This window comes from Pithys albifrons, chromosome 18 (assembly GCF_047495875.1).
Source record: "Pithys albifrons albifrons isolate INPA30051 chromosome 18, PitAlb_v1, whole genome shotgun sequence".
Classification (NCBI taxonomy): domain Eukaryota; kingdom Metazoa; phylum Chordata; class Aves; order Passeriformes; family Thamnophilidae; genus Pithys; species Pithys albifrons.
The window spans coordinates 15,301,231-15,313,722 of record NC_092475.1 but is presented as its reverse complement, the minus strand read 5'-3'; the positions used below and the strand labels follow the sequence as shown (position 1 = coordinate 15,313,722).

At 44.4% G+C, this 12,492-nt stretch overlaps 1 protein-coding gene across 7 annotated transcripts in view; it reads left to right on the top strand.

The window, feature by feature from the left end:
* PHF20 (PHD finger protein 20) overlaps window positions 1–12,492 on the top strand; it is a 65,564-nt gene that overhangs the window by 8,007 nt on the left and 45,065 nt on the right. For all 7 annotated transcript variants that reach the window (XM_071573217.1, XM_071573215.1, XM_071573220.1 and 4 more), the window contains 4 exons: window positions 3,641–3,755; window positions 10,109–10,280; window positions 10,413–10,497; window positions 11,497–11,576. In XM_071573217.1, coding sequence (XP_071429318.1) covers window positions 3,673–3,755; window positions 10,109–10,280; window positions 10,413–10,497; window positions 11,497–11,576 — 420 coding nt within the window. In that variant the 5' untranslated portion in view covers window positions 3,641–3,672. The remainder of the gene's footprint in view (window positions 1–3,640; window positions 3,756–10,108; window positions 10,281–10,412; window positions 10,498–11,496; window positions 11,577–12,492) is intronic.

Here is a 12,492-nt window from a genome sequence, read left to right as displayed (position 1 = left end):
TACTACATGAGGAATGTTTTAATCGCTCAGCAGGGATTTGGAAAACAGTCTTTGCCAGGGTAGGTGTGGGGTGTAAAAGGCTGCAGTGATTCTGCAGTTTCCAGAGGGAAGACAGTAGAGGCTGCTATTAGTGAGAGTTTGCCATAACTCCTTGGGTTTGCTCTGTCTGATAAGATGAAACATTTCTTCAGTTTCAAGTGGAAGCCTCTTCTGTTGGAATTTGGTGATATGCCAAGTTTGGGGCTCAGCATTGACAGCCTAAGGCTGGAGAGAGTAAGGACAGGTGAAGGTGCACACTGTTAGCAGAGCAGAAAGCTTGTTGTAGAAGTCAGAAGGGATTGATATTAATGTAAACCTGTTCTCCTCTGCATTGCCCTGAGATAAATGTGCCTTCCTGACTGGTACCTGTAAGTGTCTGAATAGTTGAATAGTCTTCAGAGGTTAAATTCCCTCCTGGTGACTTTGATGGGGTAGAAAAGGCTGCCCCTTTTAAACAACGTGCACTTCCAGTGATGTAGATTTAGAAACATTTCACTTCCAGTGATGTAGATTTAGAAACATTTCTGTTGGAAGTAGTGACTTGTCTAAATCCTCAGGTGTTTTTTCCTGAAACAGATACAGTCTTTATAGTGAAATAGGTTTTTGAGAAAAGGCATACAGCTCTTGGATAAACCCTGTAACTACCCCTTGTTTAGTCGTGGTGTTGAGCACATGAGAAAAATGTATTCTCAGAGTTAGCAGAGTGGAGAGCCTGCTTGTGTCACATTTTGGGTACCAAGTCAGTACAAATTGACTTCTGCAGAAGAAAATTTTAGAAGAGATGTTCCAGTGAAGGGTTCTTAGTTCGAAGTTGTAGCTCTGACTGTGTCTGGGCATTGTTGGTTACCAGCCTGTTCAGTCGTAGTTCAGGGTTCTACAGTAGTCCTTGTGGGGAGGAAAGAGGCTGAGGCACAAACCCTCAGAGCAGAGGCAGCCCCTGTGTGGGGTGCTTGCCCTCTGGGCAGGAGGCTCTCCCTGTGGCCGAGACCACGCTGGGGCAGCGCTGGTTGGCGTTGCCTCTTGGCCGGGTCTGTCAGAGCCACCTGACGACTCCAGTGAAGGTCGTGTCTCGTGGTTTCAGTCTTGCTCTCAGGCTGTGTGTTTCAGGGTGAAACGAGTTGGATCCTCTGCTGAGTAATCTGTCTCAGGGAATGTTCTTCTAAGTGTGTATCTGCCTGAGGAGGCTGTTCTGGCGTTGGCTGCCAGTGGAGGAGCCAGCCTGCTGTCATGGGTTCTGGTCACGGGACTGCCGGGTCACCGTGCACACCAGGGGTGGGGCAGCAGAGACAACCCAGGGCAGCCCAACCTTTGTAACTTGGGGGGAAGAGGAGGGGAGACCTTGGAGGGGGGGCCAGTGATCCGAGGTTTTTGCCCATAAAGTTTTTTTCTCTCTTTCAACTTTGATCAGCTGCCTTGTAAGAGGCTTGGCCAAGTCAGTGAGGTGTGCTGTGTGTGTGCTCTGACTAATGCTGGTTAACGGTAGCTGACTGTAGCTGTGTTCAGATTTTTCACAGAATCTCTTCTTTCTGTAAATGTGATTAAATGGCTTTGGCTGTTTTTTTCCGATTTTCTGTTAGTTGTGATACTTGTATTTTTTTAAAATATTTGACTGAAACTGTAGTAAGACCTTGCTCACCAAAGCTGGTGTTTGTTTATATGAGCCCCGTTGTGTGAGATGCAGTTCCTGGAGTCAGGAGAGGTGTATGTTCCTCTCCAGCCCCAGCCAGGTTTGCTGAGATGAGTCCCTGGGGCCAGGTGATGGCTCTTCCCGAGGAGAACCACCGTGGGAAGCTGCAAGAGTGCACTGCCAGTGCTTTGGGAAGTGTGTTGGCTTGGCATGTCCCTCCTTAGTGAAAAGGAAAAATAAGGGAAAGATACCATGCAGATATCAATTCTTCTGCAAGTGTTAAGTGAAACGTGTCTGTTCCACATTTGGGGGCACAAAATTCTGTTTCTAGTCTGAGAAAGGGCTGTTTTAATGATGTAAATCTGCAGAGAAAATAGTGGATATTTGAGGTGTGGGTGGATAAACCACTTAAAAATACACTGTAGCTTTGCACTTGCTGCTTAGATTTCCTTTTTGTGTTAATTACTTCATTCTAATGCAAAATAAACTGTAAAATCCCAACCATCCAAACCTTTTCTTAATTACCTTTCCCATTTAAAAGTTACAGACTCCCTGCTCCTTAAGAGCTATGGGCTGCTGCTCCACCCTGTAGAGGCCTGAGCTGATTCACATCCATGCTGTGTGAACTCAGCCTGTTATCAGATGCTCTGGAAAAGGAACCTTTCCAGTTCTGAGGTGTCTGGAGTGTGTTATCTTTTGGTGTGAATCACGCTCATGGGCAGTAGCCTTTTCCCCATACCTTGCAGGCTGCCTTGGCAGAGGTGGGGATCAGGCAGTGCTGTAGGGGCAGGCACAGGGGTCTGTGGGTGGAGCAGCTTCTCGGCGGTGTGGTGGTTGTGTGGAGGGGGCTGGGCTGCTGCTGTGGCAGCCCCTGGCGAGTGGCTTGGCTTAAAAAGTGTGGGGAAGGAGCAGCTTCTCCCCTGCCACAGGAGCTCTGTGGCTTTCCTGAGGATTGTTGGTTTCTGAACTGTGCCTGAACTCAGAGTAGCTCTTCACAATGTTGGTCCTTCCACAGGTGCAGTTCAGTCGATGTCATTGCTGGTTGTGCCCTGTGTGAGCCAAAACACAGCCTGTTTCTGGCACGTCTCCTTGTTCTTGCAGTGTCAGACCAGATGGTCTGTTATTTTAACTTGCATCCGTTTTGTCCATCTTTAATTGAATCTTCAAGATACAGGATGATGATATTGAATAAAAGTTACTTGTGGTTTTGGATCTTGTGAGCTTGAAGACTACAAGAACAGATGATAATGTGTGTCTTATAATTGTGGGGAATGACTCACAAAAATTTGGGGCAAATAGCACCTGTCCAGGCTTTCCAGTAAATGTACCTTGAAAGAAATTACTTTGGCAAGATTCCTTAAACTTTTATTTTATCTGTTGGAAACAAATCTTAATGAAGAATGTTTTTATTTTCTGGTTAATATAATGCAGAAGTTGGATGAAAACAATGCAAATATGCAAGCAGTAAAGACAGTCTTCTAAAATTGATTAGAGAAACTACATATTTCTAATGTCTTTGAACTCTATTGCACTTGTAGTGATGAAGTGACATAGTGTTGTGGAGTGTTTCCCCATTGTGGTAGCTGTTGAAAGATTGTCATTGTGTTTGTTTTTGCCCACTTCCTGTTTACTGGATCCCTTGTTCTCATCAAAACTGGGAGGGGGGAGAGGATATTATGAAACCTCTGTCTCAGTTGTGAATAAACATTGGGTTGCATGGTTCTTGATTGACCTGGAACTTGGACCAGTGGACAGTGGTTGAACTTCACATGTTCATGGTCCAGTAGCTGCCATTTTGAGCACATTTTTGGACTCTGTCACTTGGGAGCCCTTGTTTAAGAGATATTGCCCCCATTACTTTCTGCAAGCCGAAATTACAGCAGTCCCTTAACATCCAGCTTCTGGGGATTATAGTGCATAAGCTTATTTTGTGTATGTCTTGATTAGTGATTGATATTTAATTGCATTTTTCAGGGGAATAAAATCAGCAGTGTTGATATTACAAAATGACAAAACATCCTCCGAATAGAAGAGGGATCAACTTTGAGGTGGGAGCCCAGTTGGAAGCCCGTGACAGATTAAAAAACTGGTATTTTTTTAAAACCATTCATATTATATTAACTTTAAGTCTTTAATATCTTAAACATTTTGTATTCGTACAATATTAAGAGTCCTGGTCGTTGGTTTGTAGGAAAGTAGTTAATTTATGAGTTTCTGTACCAGTGGTTGAAATGGGCGATAGACGTGCCGTGTGGTGCTGGCCCTGGAGGAGTGTGCTGGTGCTGTGTCTGGGAATGAGGCTGCTCCAAAATCCAGCTGGACCTCACACTCCTGTTCTCCTGAGCTCACTCTTCAAGTTCTGTGCTGTGCACAGACTGCAGAGCAGACACTATGGAACAATGAATCCTTGGAGTACAAAATACCTGAGGCAGTTTCTCACTGCTTCCTTTCCTGGTGCTGTTGTGAATTCATAGGCCTTAAAGTCTGATGGAATGTTGTGGCCTGTGCTCATGTGAGGGTGGTTGGCTTTAGAATTCAAGAACTGTGTGGGGAAACATTCCACTCCACTGTGTCTGCTCTGGAGTCTGTCTTGCCACCTTCATCTGTGAGGGGGAACAGTTTCCTAGACTAACCACTGCAGTAGGAAGATGGAAAAGGACCTAAAAGTTACGTGGACTAACTTTGAACTTCCTAACTGTTCATTTCTGGTAGTCAGCTCAAAACTTAGCGAGTAATTCTCAGTGAATGAGGCATACAATGAAAATTGTTTGGAGACAAAAGACTTCTTAAATACAGGAATAAATTTGGCTTTAGCTCCTGTAGATAACTTCTCTTTCCAGGAATCAGCTATAGTTGACTTTTACTAAGGAGTCTCTGTGAGTTGGGCATGATTGTTCTTAAGGCTCTGGAACTTGCAGAGAGGCTCAGTGTGCAAAGTCAGTGTTGGAAACCATCTGGACATCTCAGAAGGATGGAGCACTGCCTTCATCGTAATGGATTGGTTCCAAAATATCCTGCTTGCATGCAGAGTATTTCTCTGCTTCGCAGGGACAAAGGAGTTGGAATTGTGAAAATAAGTAAACAGAGCTCTTCCATAAAGAACGTGAAGTGTGTTGAGTCATACTTATGTGTTAATTTGACTTGCCTGTGTAACCCAGAGTTGCATAGGTATGCATTGATCTGAATCTGCCTGCATATTTGGTGTTCTTGAGTTTGTTTCTGCAGCAACAAAAATTAGTCAGGCCTACAAAAATGAGGTCTCTTAGCCTGTCTGTACTGTAGGGTTATTAAAGATGCAGTTTGATATAGCTGGTGTTGGGGTAAGGCTGGTAACAGCTGTCTGTGGCTGTCATCCTGCTGTCATGTTTGCACAGCCCAGTGTCTTTGCATGGGTGTACACAGCTCTAGCATGGGAAGACTTTGGGGCAGAATTCAACAGTCTGCTATGCTTTCCATGTAACCCTGGGCTTGAATTTGAATTTTGGATGTGCTGAGTGTCAAAAACCAAACCACGTTCTTTGGTTTCTGAAAACACTTGATCTTACGTGGCCTGTCTTATGCACAGTGCTTGGCAACTCTGATCTCACAGCTTAGTTATGAACTCCCCAGTTCTGAAAGCTTTCATTTGCTTGCTAAGCTTTGAAACCTGGGCTGTGGGTATTTCTATTTTCAGGGTTTCTGAACAGAAGTTTGTAAGAGCTGGGTGCTTATTTTCTCTGAGCAGAAATGTTAGTGGTGCGGTGCTGACACAGGTCCCCGGTGGGATTTGTGGAGGACAGCAGATGGCTTTTTCCTCTGCTGCTGTCACCTGCCCTGGGTGACCAGGACCATCCCACGATGTGCTTACAGTGCACTCCTCTATGGGACAGTACTTTGTTTGCTGACACTTGCTTTTTCCAGTGCTAGTCCTTGGGATGTCCAAGCTTTTCTTGTGTGTACTTTTGCTGCTGTGTTGGCCCTAGAACAGAGGCAGATGTTTCCTGTGGGTTGGAGGGCTGGCTTGGGTTTCTGTGCTCAGGACCAAACCATCGGTCTGTTTGTGGGCCGCTGTTGCCACTCAGAAGGCAGTGGTGCTTTGGGAAGTGTTTCATTGCAGAGCCCCATGTACCTCACTGATGGCAGTGACCTGTGCCCCAGATTGCTAGTTCGGCACTTCAGGGGCTTTGGATGTGGTGCCAACTCTGTTAGAGAAGAAAAGACTTTGTGTGCCAGCAGAGTAGTCAGGGCGGAGTCTGCTCCTGGCCAAAGTGAACTTTGCATCTTCAGAGCTCATACTGGAGGTTGCTTTGCTGCATTTGGAGTTGTAGCATATTGGAACTGCACTTCTCTCCCTGGTGCAGGTCTCTGTCACCTCCTGTACATGAACTCCAGGGAGTACCATGAGTACTTTTGGTGCTTGGCTTAGTTCTTAGGGCTTGGGTTGATGCATCAAAGTTGTCATGAAAGACTCGTGGTAGTGTCTGTTGACCTTGGGGTGCTGCAGAGTGAGAGCTCTGCCCATGTGGTGGTGCTTCTGTGCCTGCTGAAGGGTCTCTTGGTACACAGTGCTGGAGTTCAGAGGGTGGAGCAGTGGGACTGCTCCATCAGGGCAGCCCTGAATGGACAGATCCCAGAGGGGGCTGCTGTAGGGACGGGCATGGACATGCTGTCCTGGCTGGAGTGACTTCCTGAAACCTTTTGCATGGGATCATCTAAACTCTGGTGCTGGCTCGCTGCATCCTCTCTCACTGAAAAGAAGGCAACTGCACTGGAATACCTGTAGTAGGCAAATTAATGGCATCTGTTATCTGAGTAAAATGAATAGAAAGAGACTTTTCACTCTGGTTAGGGCTCATGAGTGTTGAAAAACAGATTAGTGTTGTGAGAGTCTGGTGCTACCCTGTTAAGGTTTAGATTGTCAGTCCCATGAGTTTAATTGTTTGTGCTGTCAGATATTGGTCTCACTAACTAAAAAGATGAACCCCCACAGCTGTTGTCCTTCACAGTACTGGTTCTCCTTCCTTTGCTCTCTGTGTTGCTTTGAAATGCACTGAGGTTGTCCCTTCCTAGCTCCAAGGGAATGGAAGTTTAAAGCAATTCTGTTTCAGTAGGTAGGAAAGGAGAAGGAAGACAGACTACTCCAGGGAATTTGCAGATATTTACCTCATCCCAGAAGAGAATAGTTTGGATTTGTGTCTGCCATAAACCCATTTTCAGATTGTTTGCTGTGCTGTGACAGCCGTAGTCTGAAGTTGCCAGTCATTGCTAGCTGTGATGTATTGAGAGTTTCCTCTTTGAGCTTTTGATTGTCACTTGGGTTCTTAGAAAACTAATGCCAGCAGTTTGGGCATCTTAAAAGGTTTTCCTTTACTGTTTAGCCAGTTCATAAGGCCTTGTAAGGCATGAGCTCATCATTCCTTTCAAATTGAACTGGAAAACTATTTGTTTTGCCCTCCTAGTATATTGCAAGAAGTTGTCTCTGATTTCAACTTGTTTTTCACAGTGTTTTAGATAAATATTCAAATCAATCCCAGGGTGAGTTAGCTGTGTTGAATACCCATTGAGTCAGCTGAGTGCTTCCTTTGTGGTTTGGGGAAGGGTGTGTTGGGCTGCCCTAGACACCTCACAGTTGTGCTCTCTCTTTCAGGCCTCAGCCAGGCTTCAGCTATTGGCCTTTCACTCTGTGTATCCTCCTGAAGTATGGGGTTTGTTATGAACAAGCCTGAATTTCTTTTAGGTTTCCTCCACCCCTTGGCATGTTCACAGGCGTTTTGGAGGCTGTGTGTGGATACGCTGGTGCTCTCCTGTATAGATGAGTGTACACTTGTGCCTCCTGACGTGGTGTCTTGCTCAGTGCCGTGAGGGGGTTCAGGTGTGGAATGGAGGAGGCTTGCATGTTATGGTGTGGGGCTCAGGGCTGCTGAGAGCCTGTGAATGTGAACCTTTCTGCTTTGTTTTGAAGCTGCCAGCACTGTCACCTGAAGGGAATGTGGTACTGGGGAGGGGCTGTCGGGGCTCATGAACAGATCTGGCACAGTTTCTGGTAGGTTTACTGTTCCAGTCGAGAGCACTGATGTGTGTGTGGTGATGTCCATTGGTCCAGAAAGAGAAGATTTGTTGAGGCTTTGCAGCATGTTCTCCAGGAACTGGCTGGGAGCTCTCCTTCCACCACACTGACTCAGCCAGCCTGAAATTTGGTCTCATTGTCAGGTATGTTTCTCCTGATGGTTTTGACTCCCCTCGGGGAGCCTTTGGAAGATGAGGGGGGGTGGTGCAGGTGGCACTGGTTCTGGGATGATTGTTCTGGTGGAAAAAGTTCTCCTCTGACTGTGTATGAAGCAGGGAACACTCTTGCGTCACAGAGTCAGCTGACTCTTGTTGCTGAGGCTCGTCTCTCACCAGTGGGAGAAGGTGGATGGTGTTTCCCAGAGGTGGTTTCTGCATGGACAGCATTGTCAGCGTCATATGAATCAGAACTCTGTCCCACTTCATCTCTGGGAACCCAGACAAGGCCTAGGCCTGCTGTAGCCCCAGTGGCCAGAGCACCCTTCTGTCTGCTCTTACTGGGAGGATCTGAGATACCCTCCCTGTTTTTGCTGCACTCGGATTGTAGGGAATGGCATAGTGATTTTTGTCATTACCTGTACTTAATGGTATTCAAAAGTAATCCGTGTTTAATAGAACTGTGTTGTGATTTTGACTATTGCCCCCTCATGACGTTGTGAAGAGCAGTGCTTGAGGTTACCTAAGTATGAAAAGAATTTGACTGTCACATGAAGGAAGTTGCTTTTATCCAGGAAGCTGGTAATGAGTTAAGAGATATTCCTGCCATGAGTGTCATCCATTTGACTTCCCCCTCCTGCACAGTGCCTGTGTTTGGCAGTACACTGGGATGGACCAATGGCATGGCTTGAGGCATTTGGCACTGAGTGTTGTGGGGCCTTAGTCTGTGGTTGTGGTGTAAGTCTCAGGCATGGCCTGTTTGTAGCTCTTTCTGAACAAACCATGACTGGACATATCTCACATCTGCTGGAGTTTGCAGTTGTAGGAAGCTTTGCCTTTCCCATGTGTAGGTGGGGTTCTGGAGTAGTAGCCTGGGTTGCATTTACGTCTGCATTTTGCCATGTCTGGGTTTTGTTGTTAGCATCAGGCTTGATCCTTTTGAGATGCCCCTTCTTTCTGCCACTTGTTCTGTCTCTTAAGTGTGGTTTACCAGATAAACTCGTGGATTTGGGAGTTGCCTTCAGGCCTTTGTTACAGAATTCAATGAGGCCTTGCCCTTCCTTCCAGATACTGAAGACATCAACAAGTGGAAATTTTCTCCTGGTGTTATTATCGTGGAGAGGAAGACACTGGTACTTGGGATAGTACTTCAGTTCTAGTGAAATATGCTGTAATTCTAAAAGACATACTGAAGTTAAAAATTACCAATGCAATTTAAAGAAATACAGAGTTTACAAGTTCTTCTTGATCAGAAACATTTGAATTTGACTAATCTCAGACTCCTCTACTTCTAATATACTGCGACATTGATATTTAAAATCCCAGGGCTTTGCAGGTGAAGTTTAACTTTGAGAATCTAAAACTTAGGGTAGTATTAGTGTGCCTGCTGGCCTTTTACTGTTGCACTGGGAAGATTCCTGTTGATGGATATCTTGGAGAAGTGAGTGTATTGACCCCCTAAAGTAAATAAAGAGGAGAAACAAAGGACATCACGTGATGAGCCATTGTGGCTTCAGGTAGAATGCCATTTATTGATACACTGCAAGCTGTTTATAAAGGGTCAAAGCTACGTGCTAATTGGCTATATTAATTATCACACCATAAAGCACCATTTATTATTGGTTCTATTCCATATCTCACAAGTCCCGTGTTTTGGTAAAACATCCTAACAGTTCCCAGGTGCATCTCAAGAGTCCTGTGAGAAACTTCCAAGAGTTGCTGTGTGAAAGTCTGGGGAGTTGCTGTGTGAACTCGTGGGGAGTGATTTCTTCTTTACCACTCAGCAGCAGCTGTGCCTTTGTTTATTCTTTGCTGGTAGCTGCTTCAATCTCAGAGTCCATGCAGTCTGGATCACTCACATGACCATTTTCTGTAAGAAAGCCCTCAACAACCCCCAGGTGTAATTCTTGATTAGAGTGAGCTAAAGCAATCAGTTTTGTAAGATGTGAAATTTCTAGGTAGAGGGGAGGTTTCTCTGACTTCTGGATCTCTAGTTTCCACTGCAGACTAAGAATTCCTTGGTTGTCTCCTTTTGCTGCAGCCAACATTTGCCTTTGCTGTTGAGTTTTGGGATTTGTTCTGTGCTTTTCTTAGTCATTTTGTAGTGTCATTATTGCTTATACAAGTGATACGTGAAATTACTAATAAGATTTGAGAAGCTAAACCAAGCTCTATTTGTATAAAGTGTCTGACACAACTTACCTTATTCTTAATTAAAATATTTAATTTACCTTTGACCAGGTATCCAGCTCACATTGAGGAAATTGATTATGAAGAGGGAAAAGTACTTATCCACTTCAAGCGCTGGAACCACAGATACGATGAATGGTTTTGTTGGGACAGCCCCTATTTACGTCCCTTAGAGAAGATACAGTTAAGAAAAGAAGGATTGCATGAGGAAGAAGGTTGTGCAGTAAGTAGAAGTGACAAGGCACTTGAGTGTGTAGCAGTTTAATGTGCAGTTTCTGCTCAGTCTGGTAGTGTTTTACTGAAGTTGTGTATGTCAGTCGTGCTCAGGTGGGGACACTCCGCTCCTGTCTTGCAGGGCTTCCATGTCAACGACCAGGTGTTGGCCTGCTGGTCCGACTGTCGCTTCTACCCAGCCAAGGTCACTGCTGTTAACAAAGATGGTAAGGACTTCCTTCTGCTTTTGTCATGGTTGTTAGTGATGTATTTCTGGTTGTGTTGGAACCTCTTTGCTTAGGTGGAAAGATAGTACAGCAGACAGAAGATAACTGTGGAAAGTAGGATTTTCAGTTATATGTTTGTCTTCTGACAACTTTTTCAGCCTCTTACCCTGTTCATGACATAAAACCTTTCTGCTGGGATATCCAATCAGGAATTGCTTTACATAAATACTTGGGAAAAATTGTTTCTTAAGTTTCTTGTCAAGAGATGCGTGTAACTGCAATAAAACTGTGTCAGAGCTGCAAAAACCCTTTGAAAATCAGAGGGGTTGTGGAATGGAGGACTTGTTCTGGTGCTGGGCTTGCTTTAGTTTGACTGTGTTGGAAGATCAAGGAGAAAAAGGCTGTGTAATTATGTATCAGAATATTCCACCAAGAATATTTTGGAATTTTGTGAGTAAAAGGCACCTAAGGAGCAACTCTAAGATCAGACAGGCACTTTTATTCTGACCAGAATTATTTTGGGTAACTGCCTGTGACAGGAGCTCTGCTGTTGAGGGTTCTAACAACATGGGTAAGGCAGCTTTTATCTAGAGCTGAGTATTCAGCTGGAGTATTGGAGCTGTTAAGGAATGTTAAGGTGGGGGTTGGTCTCTTCTCCCAGGCACTCAGCAATAGGACAAGGGGGCATGATGGGCTCAAGCTCTGCCAGGGGAAATTGAAGTTGGAGATCAGGAAAAAATTCTTTCCAGAGAGAGTAATCAGACATTGGAATGGGCTGCCCAGAGAGGGGGTGGATTCCCCATCCCTGGAGGTTTTTAAACTGAGATTGGCCGTGGCACTGAGTGCCATGATCTGGTAAAGGGACGGGAGTTGGACCAAGGGTTGGACTTGATGATCTCAGAGGTCTTTTCCAAGCCAATCAATTCTATGATTCTATGAATGCCCTGTTAAATAACTTCTGATCTTTGAACTTTCGTGTGCCTTATTTTCCAATTTTAGGTACGTACACTGTGAAATTTTATGATGGTGTAGTTCAGACGGTCAAGAACATTCATGTCAAAGCTTTTTCCAAAGACCAGGTAGGTACTGTGTTTGTGCTGCTAGTGCATTCTAAAATGAACAGTTCAGGTGGCTGGACTTGATGAATTGTAAACCATGAAATGAATGAAACACCCTTATTGCTAAAATAACAGTATGTCTGAAGTGAAGTCCCTTAAAATGAAAAGGTCTTGTGAATCTTTGTGGTGTGATTTGCGAAGCTCTCAGGTTCAGGTTCTCTAAGTGCACCTCTTGAATTAAAGAAGTCATAGGCATATGAGTAAAACAGATTTCTAAAAATTGTTGGAAAATTCAGAATGTACATACTAAAGCAAGTGGTACTTCATTGAAACACTGTGGTTGTTTCACCTGTTTGAGATTAGTTTATGTATGCCCTAAAAATAAAGAGATGAAAACTATGGAGGGGGCAGGCACTGTTCTTTCCCAAAGTAACTACTTGATTGTCTTGAGACTATTAAGGAACATGGCTAATAATCTTTCACCTCACAACTTTGAGAAGATAAGCTTTTTTCACTATTCCTTGTTATGCTTCTGTGGTTTGGCTGTTCTACCAACTCTTCACCTGCTCAGGTGAGTGGTGGAATCAGCTCATGATAGAAAGTAGTAGTAAGCCATTATATTAAAAAAATCAAAATAAATTTGTCCTGATTGTGCTGAGAAGGAAGAAACACTGCTTTGTACATTTGTTTTCATGTGTGAACACTCTGTAGGAAAGGCTGATAAGTTCTAGTGTTGAGTAACTTTGTTACTTCCTAAGTACCTGCTTGAGAATGATTTTCATCACAGGGAGAGTTTAAAAGTTTTAGATCTTTCCTCACCTGTAGCCTGTGGGTTTTTGTCATGCCCTCTGCTTTTAGTTTTCTGAAACAAGTTTGAGCCAAGAAATCAAATCTGTGTCCCCAGCACAAGTGTTAAATACAAATTCCAGTAGTGAAT